An 18,633-nucleotide genomic window follows, 5' to 3' on the forward strand; every position below is an offset into this window, starting at 1 on the left:
AGACCTGTTGAGAAGCAGCCGAACTATCCTACAGTGCACTGACATTATTTTATATTCCTATCAGCAACTTGTGACAATTCCAATTTTGTCAGTTTGCCAAACTTGTCATTGTCCATCTAACTGCTCAAAGCCATCCTGTGTGGGAACTGACAGTTCACTGTGGTTTGAGCATGCATTTTCCATTGTCAAAGATATTGATCATCTTTTCATATGATTGTTGGTCAAGTGTATTTTTCTTTAGAAAATTTCTATTCAAATTCTTTACTCATCTTTTAAAATTAGTTTCCAAGGACTTCAAAAGAAATTTAAAACATACTTTTATTCTTGCTATATTCGCTGATTAATGTTTTCCATAAAATCTTTATGGCTAGATGCACTTCAAGTTATGGATTTTAAAAACCAATACAAATACTCACATTATAAGAATGTTCCTTTTAGATTGTCAAGTAATAATGACTATATTGTAAACTGCTTATCCACATCAAATTTAAGCTCAAACATAAGTGCTATGTCAATAATCAGTATTTAAATTAAATATACACAGCAATATTTGTTTAGAAATACTAATTTGCAGACATTGCAAGACACTGAACAGGATAAGAAAGAACAAAGGTAAATGCTGTGAGCATTGTATGGTATCTCATAAAGCCTTTATAAAACTATGTGACAGTACTCGTACTAATATAGCCCCTATCCTCAAACAGTATCATAAACTTTAAGGCTGTCATATGATTACAAGTGAGTGTGTTAAACATTAAAACAGGCAGTTCTTTGTAGATAAGGCTGCTTCACTTAAACTTGTTTCTGGCTAGAGCCCTTGGAAGAGGGTTTATATGCTAATCCATGAAACAAAGGTAGAAATTATCTGGGGAAAAATTAAAAGAGGATGAATTATTGTTGAAATCAGAGACAACAAAAACTAAGAAAGTACCAAAAGGCAGTAAAAACAACAACAACAAAGAAAAAAAACACTGTAACAGGTTAGCATGATAGTAGTTTGAAAGTAATTCCATACACCCACATACTGGACTAGGGAGAGAACAGAAAAGAAAAAGCCACATGTATGTAGACAAAGTAAAAACTGACTCACTAACAGTTTCATAGTTCATGAAACTGAATTTGTCCTCATGCTAGTCAGTAGTTTCAGATGGAGAAACAGCATGATCCACCCTGGGCTACAGACATTGCTGGAGCTTCATGGTGACAGACTGGGTAAGAAGGAGGCAAGGGAACCAATAAGACCTTCTAGTGACCCAGGCAGGAAGGTGTCACATCTGAACCAGCAAATGGTAAAAGTTAGATATTTAGAAATGGTGATTTTACCAGGGTGGTGCATGCCTGTAATCCCAGCACTCAGGGAGGGAGAGGCAGGTGAATCTCTTTGAGTTCAAGGCCAGCCTGGTCTACAAAGCAAGCTTAGGAGAAATCTTATCTCAAAACGACCATCCCCTTGGAAATTTCAAAAGAATTTGCTAGTTCATTTTATATAACTTTATTTACAGGAATTCAGGTTCTGTTACAGAGACACTGGGGATATGGGAAATAAAACCAAGAAAGAAAACATACCTGCTTCCTGTCACTTACATTCTATGGCTGTAAACAATAGCCACATAGATAATGTGGGGTTTACAGAATCACCTTTCTCGGTTTCTTCCCATATGCAACAAAAACAAGCTATAATTCACATCTCTTCTCTGGGAACTACCCTCCACCTGAGGGGTTTCTTATGGTTCTGAGTCTCAGCTCCCTTGTGCATATAATGCTCACTCCTAAACTGATTCATGATGTAAGCATCTACCCCTAAGTGTTGAACTCTCCAGTCAGTCTCTGTTGACTTCGAGAAAGTTGATGCTCCTTCCTAGACTGGAACTCAAGGTTTATTCAGCAACACCTGATGTCCCAAAGGATTCACTGTACTGATGCAATATTACGGAAATATCTCTTATATTCTAAGACACTGGAACTTTTGCTGGACCTCACAGCCAAAGTTAGTAATATACCTGAAAATCACTTAAGAATTAAGACTGGTAGCCTACTATGTGCTCCAATTGTTGGCTTAACTTGATTTTACAAAAAAAAAAAACAAAAACAAAAAACCCAAACAAACAAACAAACAAACAAAAAACACAAAAAAAGAACCAGTAACAATTAACCTTATTTGCCATGGGTTTCTCATGTAATCAACTTTCACAACCTGGCCCAGGAAAAATACCGTATAAAATAAGCCACCATCACTGCTGGTTAAATCGGCAGTCACTAAAATTCAGAAGTGCTTCTAAAGATTATTTATATTTGCATTTATGTTCTCTTATATGTTTAGAAAACAGAAAGTGATGTACTAAATAATTAAGCAGTAAGATTTATATAATCCAAAGTAGTAAAATGAATATCAAAGAGAGAAAAATCTGCTTTTGAATAAAATCAAGGAACCGAAGACTCCTCTCTCTAAAGGCTGGAACTTAGATTTCTGTCTTAAGAATCTGTTGTCCTTAAAATCTGTTTTCCTTAGAAAGGGAAAATACTAACTTTACACTAAAGAAACCAGGCCAAAAAACCCCCAAATAATTCAGTTTAAGTGTCATCAGTATTGTATGTTTATCATGTATCTGTGATGTGATGTGAAGAGTACTACAGCTTTAGGCTACTTTCCCCCATAACACACAACTTCAGTTTAACCATGAGAAAAGCAATCACATAGAGCAGACAGAGAGACGTCCTATAACGTATCTTAAATATTGTCCTCAAGACCCTTAAGGTCATGGAAAAACAAACAAGCCAAACCAAAACAGAAACAATTCAAGGTTGTGTTCGGAGCACAACAGCAAAGCTCCGAAATGAAATAAGTCACACACCAGAGGAAATGAAGGAGACGGGACAGCTAATTGCAATTTGGCATGCTACCTGGATCCTGCGACAGAAACAGGACAGTAGTGGAAAGTTAACTGGTGACTCACATCCTATGCCAGTGCTGATTTCCTCATTTTAGCAAATGATCACAATGAGCACCATAGAGGACACTAAATCTGGGCAACAAGAACTGTAAATACTCATTTTGCTACTTTTCATTCTACCTAAAACTATATTGAACTCAGACAGCTTGCTCAAAAATAGGCTGGGTTTGACTGACATGCTTAGGGCTTTATCAGCTAAGGACAGCATGATTTCTAAGCCCGAAAGATTCACTGCACAGCCCCTTTCCTCTGCATGTTAAGTATGTTGGACACCAAAAATAGATTTCAGTCCTCAGAGATTGCAAACCAAGACCTCTGCTCAGCACTAACAGTTCTAAAAGCATAAAGCCAGCAAGATCAGAGATTTACAGACAAGATTATCATGAGATTGCTGTTGACCTTGAAGGACATTACGAATCCACCAGGCTTAATATAAAAACATGACCTGTTTGTAATAAGGAGAACAGTCAGTCGAGTCCTAGAATTAAACATATTGCACTAAAGTTTGACCACAATAGCTTAATATCATATTGCACTGTCTAATGGTTTCAGAAAAGCAAGAAATATTGCAGTATTAAAGAATTAAGAGAGTAAAGACCACAGAACAATGGAACTAGATCTAATCCATATCGTGTAATGAAAGAAGTAAATACTACAGTGACAGCCTCATCCTTTTCCTTCCTTAGTGTTCGGAAGCAACATACAAGGAAAGAACTAGATTCATAACATTTGAACTTGGGATTTCCTCAAATATACTCAGTGCTTAAACATAAGAAGATTTTTTTCAAATTGTGATCCAATTATGAAGATGATTGACCATGGACAAGTATTTTTAGGGTGACGATCATATCACGATGTGTTTGCTAAAACAAGGAGATCAGCATTGGCAGAGAATGTGAATCACCAGGTTTCCTATGGATTATCTTTAAGAACTTAGCAAACTGTCATTATGCCAGTGTCATCCATTCTGATGAATATGCATGATAAACACATATTATCTAAATACATTTTGCCAGTTTATCTATGCTTAGTTATATTTTTCATGCTCTGGATCAGTAAGGAGTACGCTAGTCTTCATAGGTCAATTCTCAAAAATAAGTACAAATTGGAAATGTGTGAAACCGGGAAAAACTAGGAAAAAATCTCCTTTGGTTTCAACATTAACACATAGCCATCTAATTAAAATATCGACCTTTATTTCCTATGTGAATATCATAAGTGGAAACAAAAGGGAACAAGTTCAAGCTGTCCAGCTCTAGTCCTGAGCAAGTATGTGAGGTCAGCGAAAATCCAGGAAGGCTCTGCACAGACGGACATTCGCAAGCCTTCACCGCTGCAGACTGCTGCCACCCTAGACATGGGGGGTGCAGACTGCACTGAGGAAGGGCTCTTCTGCTCTGCACAGATCATGTGAAAAGGATACATGCTTTACCTTTGTTAAGAGGCTTTCAAGAAGCCTATTATTGCCATTCAAAGATGTACTTATTTGTCTTCTATGTGTATAAGTGTTTGCCTACATGTATATCTATGTACCACATATGTTCAGAGCCTGTGGAGGTCAAAGAGGACAGTGGATCCACTGAACTGGAGTTACAGACGGCTGTGAGCCACAGTGTTGGTGCTGGAATTGAAATCTGCGAGAAGGCTGAGTATTATAACGACAAAACCTCTTCTTACTAGGTAGCATCTGCAGAAGTTCATTGTTTCATAGTGTCACATCAAAGCTTTTCCTTTTTAATTTTATTTTACTATTTTTTTATTTATACTTTCTACTCTTTTTTTTTAACCCTAGAAATCTACTTCTAATTTAGAGTTTTGTTTTGGATTTTATGGGATTCTTGAGTGTGTGAAAAATTGGGCCTCTGTTTCTTATGCCTTCTCTTGGGCTTTTATCTTTCTGCTTTTTGTTTGTTTTGTCCTATTCTGATGTGTTAGTTTTGTTTGATCTTATTTTGTTTTATTTTTTATGATTATCCTCTAAGGAGAGACAGAAAAGCACTAGATCCAGATGGAAGAGGAGGTGGAAAGAAATTGGGAGGAGTAGAGAGGACTGGAAACTATAATCAGGAGAAAAAAAAATCTATTTTCAATGAAAGGAAAAAAAAAATACCACGAACAGTTGCTTTGTCTAAATGAGAAAGCTCAAAGCTCTACATGATAAGTCCTCAGAATTAACAAGTCTTGACCAAAATCTCAAAAACTTCTGAACAAAATAAAAACCAAACAAAATAAGAAAAATGAATAGCAGGGAAGTTTCTTTTTCTAGAAACTAAAAGGCTGAAATTGTTTCATAACAGGAAAAATAAAATCATAGTTTGTTCAAATCCTTATTTTTGTATTAAAATGTATGCAGAAAAGGAGATAATTTTTGTATTTGTACATTTTTAAAGCCTGAAGTCAGCACTTGTAAAGTGTCTATGGCTGTGAATTACTTTAGAAAGTGGAGGCACACATACATTCTGGTGCAACATTGCTCTTTTCAAATACATCTTTGTATTTGATTCCCATGCTGGCATAATGAATAGTGTCACTGCTGGTTAAGACTTAAAACAGCTGCATTGCTAATTTTGGAAGATTATGATACATTTTTATATGGGCTGCATGTTAAAAGCAAGCGAGTGGCATGCCAGCCACGGGAGAGCGCTGGGCAGACGGTGGCATGGCTGAGACACTGCGCACCAATCATGGAACATCACAAACAGTGTTTGGCAGCTTTTCAAGTGATGAACCATCTTTCAGCTCAAGCAAAAATAATTCACTTTTATGGAGCCTTCAGATAGTCCCGTAGAAGAGATTACAGCTTGCCTCTGCTGACATGGCAGCTGCAATGACTCCATTTGATAGTGTGTACAAGTTTCCTTTCCTCCTCTAGTTTCTTCTGTCCAGGGCGTATGTGCGTGTGTGTCTGTGTCTGTGTGTCTATCTCTCTATCTGCCTTTCTATTGTCTATCCATTTGTTTGACGTGGAAAAAGACAGACAAATGGAGAAATCATATTTTATTTTTATTTATTTATTTTAGTTTTTGAGACAGGGATTCTCTGTGTAGTCTTGGGAGTCCTGGACTTGCTTTGTAGACCAGGCTGGCCTTGAACTCACAGAGATCCTCCTGCTTTTGCCTCCCCTAGTACTGGGTATACTCCACTGTGCCCAGTTGAAATCATATTTTATAATCTTTCCTTGTATAAGGGAATTATCACTTCAATGAAGGAATTCAAGGAACATTCAAATATGTCTTTGTAGTTTAAGAAAGAATCCATTCATATAACATCATGAATTTATATTGGTCAATAATAATTAATGAAAACAAAAAATATCCATCAATATTTTTCTTAAATTGTATTTAGAACCTTAATATGTAAATTTTTCTAAGTTCAGATTTATTTTTCTGAAAAAAACATCAATGATTAAAAACAATTTCTCTTCAAAATTTTATTTTTCTTCGTGTAATTTAATGAAAGTGCTAAATCTTGTATTTTCTACTGGATAATCTCCACGACTATACCACTGACATTCTTTTACAATGCATAGCTTTGTAAGCTACTATAGATTCTAATACATATTCAGAAAAATTTGGAAACAGCAAGATACAAATCCATTAAGAAACTGTTTAAGTGTTTCTCACATCACAGCACAGTGCAGTGTGGTTGACTGTTATACACTGTCATCACAGAAAATCTTCAATTAAGGCAAGGAAACTCATCAAAACACTAAAGAGCGTTCCCAGTGCTACTCAGAAAGTAAAGAGAGGCATCAGGGAGTTAAAATTGGGCACTTTGAGTACAAGTCTTTGGTTTTAGGCATAGTATGTTCTCCGTGAAGTGCCATGAAATAAAAACGAAACTAAGGAAATTTGGAGAAATTAAATATTGTGTCAAATATATAGAATTAGTCTACTATGTTGACTTGTAGATATTAAAGTATTCCATATACTCAGAATTAAGAGGTCTTAAGAACAGTATTTCTCATCTGCTTTAAAGAGTTCTGTGGACCATTAGGCCTAAATATGTCATACTATAAATTAGGAGGCAATGTAGCAGGAGAATTCCTTCAAGAGACTTCAAAAATAATGAAGTTTGGACTGTCACCTGCCACATTCCTCAGTGTGTCATATTGAAGACATTGCAAGCAAAGCATATGGGCAGGATGTGTGTGTGTATGTGTGTGTGTGTGTGTGTGTGTGTGTGTGTGTGTGAGAGAGAGAGAGAGAGAGAGAGAGAGAGAGAGAGAGAGAGAAGGGTGTTAGGTTGTGATCTTTTGGAGCAAATTGTTTTCCTTCAGCTGTTGTGACTAATGGAACTGTCGGTGAAAATGGCAACTGTTAGCTTTGTGTGTGCTGAAACCTTAACGGTATGCAGTATGACTTAGAAATTTAATGTCTAACTGTTAGTAGTTTCCATAATGAACTGTCTATGAGAGGGGTGGCTGGACTGTGTCTCTCTTAGTCAATTGTCACATCAGAATTTCACAGTTTTCTAAAAGATGGAGGGAATAAAAACCCAAGTATTCTCATTCTCTAGTTTAAACTGAGATCATAAGAACCTTTTCAGTCTAACACAATAGAAAAGTAAAATTTTACTACGCTTTAACTTGAAATTAAAAAGACTTTTATTTGTTTTAGGAATAAGCCAGTAAATATCTATTAACAGAACAACATTGTTGTCAAAAAAATGTTTTAATACTCCGAGTAAATTCTGCAACTCACCTAATTATATATCTCTGACATGTAAAGATTTTATTTTTAACAAGGAATGTGGATATTTTTTTTAACAATAAGTGTCCTAAATTTACTTAAAAGTGCTAAATAAAATAAACTAGTACGACTCTTGGAGTTAAAGACCATAGTTAATTGAGATAGCATGCTTCACAGGCAAAGGCTTTTTGCATGAGGTTTATAAACCAGTTCATAATTTTAAAAAGTAAAAAGAAAAGTCATTGTATTTTCTAGAAAAATTATAAGTATGCAAAGTTCTCTGAGACCCTATATTCAACATAGATCCAGCATGGTAAGCTACACAAGACTATGAACTGTCAGCCTGAGAAGGAAATTTTAAGAATTTCTGGCAACAAAGTGACCAAAGAATAGAAGAAAAAGCCTGTCCTGTGTGGTTCTCATGCACCTTTGCGGTCCTGTTTAGTTGGCTGCAGATGAAGTACTGCCTTCAGTTGGTGCAGTAAGGGATGAAGGGGAAGGAAAGGCACCACTACAATTCCTGGCTCAAATCACTTGCCAGCTGGTGAAGACATAAGCCTCAGGCCAGTCCTGTGAGAACCGAGGAGCTTGACATGTTCTCTGAAAACCACGTCATGTATACTGATGAGATGTATGGAGATCTGGACTCTAGTGCACATGAGTCAACTTCTCCTGTGGGCTTTGCCAGCTCACACATAGGCACAGATTCTGCACTGCGGACAGAGGACGACAGAAGGCGGTGAGAACAGCCGGAGGGAGAATCAGAACCTCGAGGCATCAGCCCCCACACCTTTTCACTTAAAATAGAAGTCTTAGGCCAGCTCTGGGGCCCCAAGAAAAGCACCAACATGGACACGGGAGCCTGTGGGTTAGGAAGCTGCTGAAACCACGTAACTTTAGCTGAGGCGTACACCAAAAATAATGACTAACACAAATAGTGCCATCGGTCAGGTGATGAACACATCCATAGGTTACAAGAAACGGTTTGAAAATTGGGCCCCATTTTACATGAGAGATGGTGTGAAATTAACTGAAAAGGTGTGAAGGTAGCGCGCTTTTCTACAAATACTCCATTTCTGAGATATAATCAACTAACAAAACATAGAAGACACAGGGCTGGTGTCTAGTCCTGAACCTGACATAGTCAACAAGAGAAATCACCCCCCGTAAATTCTCCTGAGACCTCCCTACCCAGGCATGTGTGCATATGCCAGTACAAGTTAATATATAGATCTGATTTTTTTTTAAAAAAAAAAGGAGTCAAAAGTCTAGATGAAAAAGCTAGTTGCACGAGAATAATATTAATTTTACTAATCAATTAGGACAAGGAGAACTGATGCAGACACAGAGATTCAAGTCTGCAATACCAGCAGTAATTTTGAATGGAGTATGTAGGATGTCAATTTAATCATTCATTTGTTGGTTTGTTCATTTTATTAATTTAGGCATGCATTCATTCAACAAGCACATAGAAAGCTTTATATTAGTATCATGAAATCTCAAGCTCAGCTGCACTGAAGATACTGGAGATAATATTTTATAGATGTTGTATCAAGACTTAGAGAAACAGAGAGACTTGCAGCAGTGTGTGTGTGTGTGTGTTTCAGCTGAGACTAAAATCAGAGGCATCAATGACTTACCAAATTCAAGTTGTATAGAAGTATTCCATGATGCCCTAACATAAATGTGATGCCTACCCATCAATTGCTATCTTTATACCATCAATGCTATCACCACTATCACAATGCACCAAGCAAACACACATTTCCCTGTAAAATAAAGCCTTCAAACAACTCTTCTTTGTGGTGCTTGTATTCTGCCCTATCTGACATGAAGCAAATACTCCCTGTGGCTCAGGGAATTGAAACAACTGAAGGGAAAGAGGGACAACAGTGTATCCCTGCGCTACAAGGTCCTTGGGGAATCCACCAGGAAACTGCCAAAGTGAGGACGGATACTTCCTGCCACCACTTGAAAATTGCTGTCGCAAATGAGGCAATGAGAGACAGGAGGTTGGGGAGACATTTCAACCCAGTGAGTGCTCTTTTCCTCATAAGACAGGTTCTGTGGCAAACACACAAAGCAAAAACCAGGTATACATAAAATTTAAAGATGGAATGAGAAGTAAAATAACATTGATATAAAGAAGACAGAAGAGACAATACTGCATAAACTAGAGAACTGTCAATAAAAGCTGCGGCAGGGCACCGTTTTGTTTTCTCTCGTTTTTATCGCGACTATTAAACCATGCTCTGGAAATATAATTGGAAAAACCATTCGTAAGTATTAAAGTATATCATGTTCTGATTATGGTGATAAAATCAAAAATTGTCCTTCTGTGTTCCGGGCATCAGATCCATTGTTGAGCTACTTCAGGGTTTATGTTCAAGTCACTCACCTAGGAACCTACCTGGTTCTTACCATACTCCATCCCTTTACATGGGCACTGTGCCACCTTTGTACATCATAGGAAGGATGGTACACTGTGCTTCAAACTATATTCACATATATTTTATTGCAGGATATTATAATAATTTTCCCTCTACTTATCACTGATAATGTCATACAGTGGCTAACTTACACATTGGACTTAATTAGAGGTGCATAAGGAATAGAAAAGAACATTGTTTATACAGGAGGCGGCACTTCCTGTGCTTTCAAGCATACTCGTTAAGAACTTACAAAGTCTATGTAACATGTAATCCCATACTTGCAGATTGTTGCAACTCAAACTGTACAAAAAAAATTACTGTTCATTTGGGTTACTTCTGTCAAATACAGTCATAAAGAAAGATACACTTTAGCCCAGATATTTTACAACCCTAATTACTCAGTGTTATGACTAGATAAGTGCCACCCATAAATAATTTTGACTTCTGAAAAGTAAATACAACATGCATTATATAGTACGGCATGAGCATGTTGCTCTCAAGAGCTCTGTTTTACATCTTGGGTACTTCACACTCTCTTTTAATTTTTTTTTTTATTAATTACAGTTTATTTACTTTGTGTCCCAGCTGTAGCCCCCTCCCTTGGCTCCTCCCAATACACTTTCCCTGCCTCATCTCCTCCCATACCTGTCCCCTAGTCTACTGATAGGGGAGGTCCTCCTTCCCTTCCCTCTGACCCTAGACTCCCAGGTCTCATCAGGACTGGCTGCATTGTCCTCATCTGCTGCCTGGCAAGGCTGCTCCCCCATCAAGGGGAGGTGATCAAAGAGTCAGCCTCTGAGTTCATATCAGAGATAGCTCCTGTTCCCAATACTAGGGAACCCACTTGGACACTGAGCTGCCATGGGTTACATCTGTGCAGGGGTTCTAGGTTATCTCCATGCATGATCCTTGGTGGGAGTACCAGTCTCAGAAAAGACTCCTGTGCCCAGATTTTTTGGTTCTGTTGCTCTCCTTGTGGAGCTCCTGTCCCCTCCAGGTCTTTCTATCTCCCCCTTCTTTCATAAGATTCCCTACACTCTGCCCAAAGTTTGGCTATGAGTCTCAACATCTGCTTTGGTATCTTGCTAGGTAGAGTCTTTCAGAGGCCCTCTGTGGTAGGCTCCTGTCCTGTTCCCTGTTTTCTCCCTCTTACAATGTCCATCCCATTTGCCTTTCTGAATGAGGACTGAGCATCTTATCCAGAGTCCTCCCTCTTGATTAGTTTCTTTAGGTGTACAGATTTTAGTATGATTACCCTATATTATATGTCTAATATCCACTTATATATCCACTTATAAGTGAGTATATACTGTATGTATCTTTCTGCTTCTAGGCTATGTCACTCAGGATGATCTTTTCCAGTTCCCACCATTTGCCTGCAAATTTCATGATTTCCTTGTTTATAATTGCTGTGTAGTATTCCATTGTGTAAATGTACCATTATCTCTGTATCCATTCCTCCACTGAGGGAGAGAAACAGGGTCACTAAGTCGTGATTTCAGGATTAGGAAGTTGTAAGGGACCCTGGCTAAGCAGTGGCAGTGTTATCCTATTGTGGTGTGTGTGTGTGTGTGTGTATGTGTGTGTGTGTGTGTGTCTAATTTTACAATTCAGTATGTTATGTAATGCAGGCTCCCTGACACTTGTGGCAATCCTCCTTTCTCAGCCGCCTGCATGCTGCAACATTGCTGTATAGGCCTTCAGCATTGCATTAATCTGACTGTAGTCTGAGTAGCTGTACTAATGGTTGATTTTATTTCCCTGAGGGAGAAGGTGATAGTATTAGTGGATCCTGAAAGCTCATTTCTATCCTGTGTGGTTAACATAAACTTCCTGGGACTATAAACTTACCTAGCTGGAGAAGAAACTTTTCACACACCTCAAGGATTTCAGCTCATTGTTTGCAAATTGAAAGACTAGCTGAGGTATGTGGTATGGTCAGTGCAGAACACTGAGGGTCAGTCTCCTGGACAAGCCATGCTGTCTGCACGATGTGTGCAGTTAGAATGTACAAGGCATCGATTTTCAAATGTCTCTGCTGCATTAAGTCATCCTAAACACAGCAGTGTGCTTAAGAAAATGTAATGTTTAGAATGCATGCATTATAACGGCAAAGATTTTCTTTCTGGTAACTTTCTGTGGTGGGTATGGGCTGTTGTGTCGTTGTAGTTGTTGCTCTGGACGCTGGGAGTATACGGTTTGTATGTGTGTGTGTGCATGCATTAGATGTCAGAGGTCTATGCTAGATGGCCTCCCCACTCACAGACTCTTACTCTCCAGTTTTATTTATTTATGGTGGGATTCCTGCCCTATGTGCAAGTAGAGAGATGTGGCCTTAACATCTTAACATAAAGACTAGAGGCCTATTTTCAGAACAATCATTCCATGAATATAACCCAGAGGACTATAGGACAGCAAAGGCGAGGCCTGGCAGGTGCTCAAGGGAGGCTAATGACATCCCATAATAAAGTGAAATTTGGTATGGGAATTTGGAAACCATGGCTTCACAGTTGTACCAAAATTTTCTTGAATCCGTAAGATTCTTATAAAGAATTTGTTAAATCTTGCTTAACCTGTCATTCCTCAGAGGTATCAGATTTACCTTCTTAGGAATGACTGCCTAGAGGTTGAAAAGAGAAACTATTATAGTTAGCATTTATTACAGCTAGGTTTTAATAGCTGAGTTTTTAATAGCAAGGTCTTAATACCTGAGTAGTATTCCAATGTGTAAATGTGCCACAGTTTCATCATCCATTCTTTGGTTGAGGGACATCTGGGTTGCTTCCAGTTTCTGGCTATCGTGAATAAAGCTGCTATGAACACAGTTGAGCGAGTGTCCTTGTGTGGTGGAGCATCTTTTGGGTATATGCCAGGAGTGGCATAGCTGGATCTTGAGGTAAAGCTAGTCTCAATTTTCTGAGCAAGTGCCAAATTAAAATAGACAGACTTAGTGGCTGCAAAGAGGGAACAAGATAGAAGAGGGGTCTGACAGCGACAAAAGGGTGGAGATCAGACCTGAGGAGAACAAGGGTGAGAGGACAGAGGACTGCAGAGAAATGAGAAACTGGAGGTGGGGACATCTCTGTGACAAGCTGGAGACCTAAGTCAGGGTAGGCTCCTGGAAGGATATGAGGGGGACTCCAATAGAGACTCCTGGTAGCAGAGGCCATAGAGCATGGAGAAGACACCCTCTAACTAGACTATTCTCCTAGCAGAGGGAGGAGAACACCATCCCACCCACAAAAAACTTCAACCCAAAATTTACCCTGTCTACAAGATGTGCAGGGATAAAGATAGAGCAGATAGAGCAGAGATTGAGAGAATACCCAACCAATGCCTGGACCAACCAAAGACACTCTCTATCGGGGACTGCCAAACCCTGACACTATGAATGATATTCTGCTAAGCTTGCAGACAGGATCCTGCCAGAGTTGCCCTCTGAGAGGTACTATCCACCAGTGCCTTAAAACAGATGCCTGCATTCACAGTCAAACACTTGGTGATGCTTTGGGAATCTTGTGGAAAAGTGGAAGGACAGAGAAAACAACCTAGAGGTGACAGGAGCTCCACAAGAAGAACAACAGAGCCAACTAACAAGAGACCACAGGGGCTTGCTGAAACTGAACACCAACCAAGGACCATGCATGAACTGAACCTAGGCACCCACACAGTTGTAGCAGATGGACAGCTCAGGATTCACGTGGATCCTCCAGTAAGGGACTCACTTGCCAGCTCTTTGATCACTTTCTCCTGGCAGGATCGCTTTGCCAGGCCACAGCAGAAGAGGGCATGCTCAGTCCTGCTGCAATTTGATGATCTGGGCTAGATGCCAAAGAGTGTTTCCTTTTCTGAGGAGGGGAAGGGGCAAGATGAAATGTGCATCTGGGAGGGGAGGAGGGATGGGGGCTACAACAAGGATGTAAACTGAATAAAAAAATAAAAAATGAGAAAAAATAGTCTTCCTCAAAATTATATTTTCCCCAGATTTTCTCATTATTACTGAGATTTTTATACTAGAAAATGTTTCTGATAGTGAAACACTAAAAACAACAACAACAAAATAACATTGTACTTATGCCAAAGTAAAAGATTAAATTTAATTGTGGGGAGAAAAAGAAAACAGACATTTTAGATAAACAAAATTTAACAGTAAAACATTTAACAGGAAAATCCCCATCGTTTACTGATGCTATGCAACTAAACAGTCAAAAGGCAGGCGGGATGATGGGGAAGCTGACCCGGAAGAATACTTCCATAAGACAGTAGGCTCAAATACAGCACAGCACTCATATCTAGCCTGGGCCACGCAATGGCAGAGAAGCCAAGCAACTTCATGCCCACGGCCTGTAGTGCCCTAGGAGGTGATACGTGAATATAGCAATCTATACATATATTTATGAATATAATATGTATATACAAAAATTGGAGAGAAAAGGAAATTAAATTTAGAAACCAAATTGTTAGAAGTCCTCATGTATCAGCTGCAGGAGGAAGTCTCCCTGGTGATGGCTACATGGGACACTGATCCATGAACATAGCAGAAATTCATTATGGCTTATTTTACTGTTACTTTTTTATTTTTTAGCTCAGCAGTATTTGGTTTTACCCTAGGTCTCCAGGCTATCTGGTCTCTGGTTTTTGGTCACCCACCCAAGCAGTTCTGGGAACGTATAGGTTCCATCTTGTGGAGTGGGCTTTAAGTCAAATAAGACATTGGTTAGTTACTCCCACAAGTTGTGTGCCATCAATGCCCTAAGAGGTTTTGCAGCTAGGACAGATCATAGTTCATAAGTTTTATGGCTGGATTAGTTTGTCTTTCAGTAGCCTGCAGAGTACCTTCCTATGCCAAAGACACTGGAACATGGGAGAAAGGTTCTAAAGAACAAATGCAGGGCTCCACACCTAGACTTTGCACAAAGAGAAACCGCAGAACACAAAGCTCTAAAATGACATGTCTCCATCAAATCCCTCCCCTCAGACCTCAGGGAAGCCTGTGGAAGAGGAGGCTGAAGGAGTGTGGAAACAAGAGGGGATGGAGGATACCAGGAGAGCATGCTCCTGTAAATCAACTGAACTCATAGACTGGAGCAGCAAGCAGAGGCCTTTGCGATTATACACCAGGTCCTCTGTGTAGATATCAATGCAGTAAGATTCTGGAATTTTGAGTTCTTTAAACACACCCACACACACACAGAAATAATCTAAGAATATATTTTTGCTTTAATCCTGGGTATGGGGATTTGGGGTGCTTGGTTGTCCTCAGCACTTGACTATGAATTGCCCCACACTTGAGCAGAGACATGGTTCTGCCAGCAGCAGATAGTTTCTCAAATTGTGTGACATTTGGCATTCTGGGAAATTTACATAGGATATATAAATGTTAAGGCCCTGAGAGTCAGGGTTGGTGGTTGCTGGCCTGTCGGGAGGGGTAGGGAGATTGTTGTGATTCCTTAGTAGTTGTGTTTAAAGAAGAAACAAGAAGAAATTTGATTCAGAAATCTCTCTCCTCTCTATCCTTCTTTCCCTTCTATCTAGAAATAGTGGGTGAAACCAGGAGGATAAAGAGTGGGGAAGAAGAACCCACAAAGTAGCAAAGACTGGCCACATATTATAGTACTTATATGGTACTCCTGAATGTGTGAATGAGTGAGTCTCTGACTCTTGTGCCTGCTCTTGTGGTTCCTTTCTATCTGTGGATTTGCCGTGTCCAACTTTAATGTGACAGGTTTTGTTTTATCTTGGTATGTTTTATTTTGTTATGTTTTGTTGTTTAAGAAAAGAATATGAAAAAGTATAAAACCTGGGAGGGGGGTCCTCATGTATGTCTGGGTGTTAGTCCTCATGTATGTCTGGGTGTTACTATCTGAAAAACACACTCACACAGAATACCTTATATAGAGCTGGCAGGCTGCAGGTCTAATATGGATTGTGGCAAGAACACATTGAAGCAAACAATGTCTCTGACTAATTTGTTGCAACCACCCTATAGCATCCAAAATAAGAACACTTAAAAAACTACTTTTAAATGATAAGGTCCAAGAAGCAAATGCCAGAAAACCACAGAGAAGGGCAACATGGAAAAGGACATGACTATTTGAAAATTTGATATAAAATCATCAAAGCTTTTGCTTACTATTTTTATTTAGCAAGAGTTCTTTACAGAAACAGTAAAAAATATGTGTTTTTTTTGTTAAATGAAACTTTATTTTATGATAAGATGCCCAGTGCAAGTGACACAAATAAGGACTTAATACAACCAAGAGACAAAAAGTGATTGGAAGCAAAGCACAGCAAAATAAATAAATAGATACAGGAAATGAAGGACACCTATCTACAAGGTAAAGAACTCCAAGAAAAAAAGTCTAAAAGATCAAGCTAATGGATTTCCTATAGTCAGAGTCAGCAGGCAACAAAAGTCAGAGAACAGAGAGGAGCCATGGAATCCCAGTTTCTCAATGGTGACTCCATGAACCATAAAAACCTGGACATAGTTCTGATCTCTGCTCCAGCTGCCCAGCACTGCAGGAACCTGTGCTGCAGCGCTTCATGCATGCTACGTTCTTAATGTTAACTTCACCATTTTTTTCTGCATTGATGTGTACAGTACTAATAGCAATAACTTAAATTTTAAGACAAATACAAATGTGCACAGATAGAAACACAGCATTCTCAGTGAATGAGTGAACTAATATCATGGGAAGAGTGGGACCTAATCCATCTCCACTGCTTTTGGTCTCAGCATTCCATAGTAAATTAAGAGCTCTTTCTACTATTCTTTATTGGTCTCTAGGTATTTGGGGTCCTGAAGGGCACCTCAATATCACTTTTGAGATAACTACTTGTGCTCCTGAAATCTTTCAAGTCACTAAATGGAATGAATCTATCAATGTGGGTTTGAGTATAAGAATGGAATGGTTGTAAATATGGGCATATGTGTATCTTAGAAGATGGTTACTAGGTGTGAAAAAGGCCAGATTCTCTTCTAATTTTCATTCTTGCTTGAAGTAGTCTCCTTTATGCAAGCAAATCTGATCTGGAACTCACTCTACCTCAAGTTGGCCTTGAACTCATGATACTTCTGTTTCAGCCTGACAGTGTTGAGATTTCAGGTGTAAACCTCCAGGCTAGAAGTTTTCCAAAATAAGTTTGAAAGTCATGGAGACAGAGCTAAAAATACCTCATGTTGAAAACCAGTATATCATAAATGGATTACAGTACTTAGTAACCCATGCCCAAGAATTCTTCAAAAACAAATAATCAACCACAGATGAGGAAACCAGGATCGTACCTGACAGGACCACTTCAATAAGATCACCCTCCTGGATGTCACTTGCCATTTTCACCAGCTGAAGGATGTTTTCAGAGGTAGGATCATGACGGAAAAGCAGGATCTTATCGTACAGTCCATAGAAACCGCATTCAGGGAACTGAAATGCAATTCAATAGTTTAGATGTCAAAACCTTCCTAAATATTTTGTCCTAAATAAGAAATAAAACACATTTCAGGCCATAAATATAAGCTAATTAGAAAAAGCACACATATCCAGAACATTCAATTTAAAATAAATGAATGCCAGACTCGGTATTCAAAGAGTGCTTTGGTAGGAGAAAAGCTGTACCTCAGAAAAGCTGTACCTCCAATAAGGAATGACCACGTGGTTCTCTAATTAACAAAGAAGCAGAAAACAAATCAAGGAAGTTTCTATAGTAACATGATTAAGAACCACACCAGGCATACTAGGAGGTATGGGGACAAGAATGCATTTTCTCAGCTAAAACAGAAATCAGCTTATTAAAATTCTGTTACATGGAACTTGACAATTCAGCAAACAAACAAACAAACACAGTACTAACACCCAAGTCAGTCTATTTTGACCTATTCACGAATACATATGACTCACAGAAACTAAACACACTGTGGGCACAGAAGTGGGACCTAGATCCTCCGACTCAAGACAGATCCAGGCTAGACAAAGCACCGCTCTTTTGGCTCTCCTCACTATGCTCCTTCCTTTCCCTCATACTGTAAGTCCAAGATCATATGAGCACTACCAAAAGGTATCTGACCCTTCCAGAAGGATTCTCACTAAAACACAGGAGCTACTGATACAACCTGAACTTTGGGAAGTGAAGAGTTCTGCAGACACATGGCCCTCTCATGGGATTACTGATTGCTCTTACCTTTCCAGGGTCAAGCTCTGTCATCTAGAGGGGACAACCACAAGGCAGGGAAGAAGGCTCTCTCAGATACTGGAACTGGTGTTGGATCTCACACCCATTTCAGTATATGTGACTCAACAGCAGAGGCCCTTGCCTGGAGTCCCGTCCCTCGGGAACCAGAGCAAGGAAGAGTGAAGAGTTGTAGCTTGCAGGCTAGTCTCTGTCACACACTGAGTCCAGGGCAGCCCAGGTTTTCTACCGTAATAAATGTCCAGGACCTAACATGTTCTGAGAAAAAGCACAGGGCATTATGAATCCCTCTTTTTCTTATTCATAAAATTAGAGGCTTCATTCATGTGAGCTTTTTTGTATAAATTAAAAATAAATATATTCAGAACA

General features: G+C 39.1%; 1 protein-coding gene across 2 annotated transcripts in view; it reads right to left on the reverse strand.

Moving 5' to 3' along the window:
- Prkd1 (protein kinase D1) overlaps window positions 1-18,633 on the reverse strand; it is a 352,137-nt gene that overhangs the window by 141,089 nt on the left and 192,415 nt on the right. For both annotated transcript variants that reach the window (XM_060387453.1, XM_060387452.1), the window contains exon 2: window positions 17,363-17,501. In XM_060387453.1, the coding sequence (XP_060243436.1) occupies window positions 17,363-17,501 (139 nt within the window). The remainder of the gene's footprint in view (window positions 1-17,362; window positions 17,502-18,633) is intronic.

The sequence above is a fragment of the Meriones unguiculatus genome, chromosome 7, assembly GCF_030254825.1.
Source record: "Meriones unguiculatus strain TT.TT164.6M chromosome 7, Bangor_MerUng_6.1, whole genome shotgun sequence".
Taxonomy (NCBI): Eukaryota; Metazoa; Chordata; class Mammalia; order Rodentia; family Muridae; genus Meriones; species Meriones unguiculatus.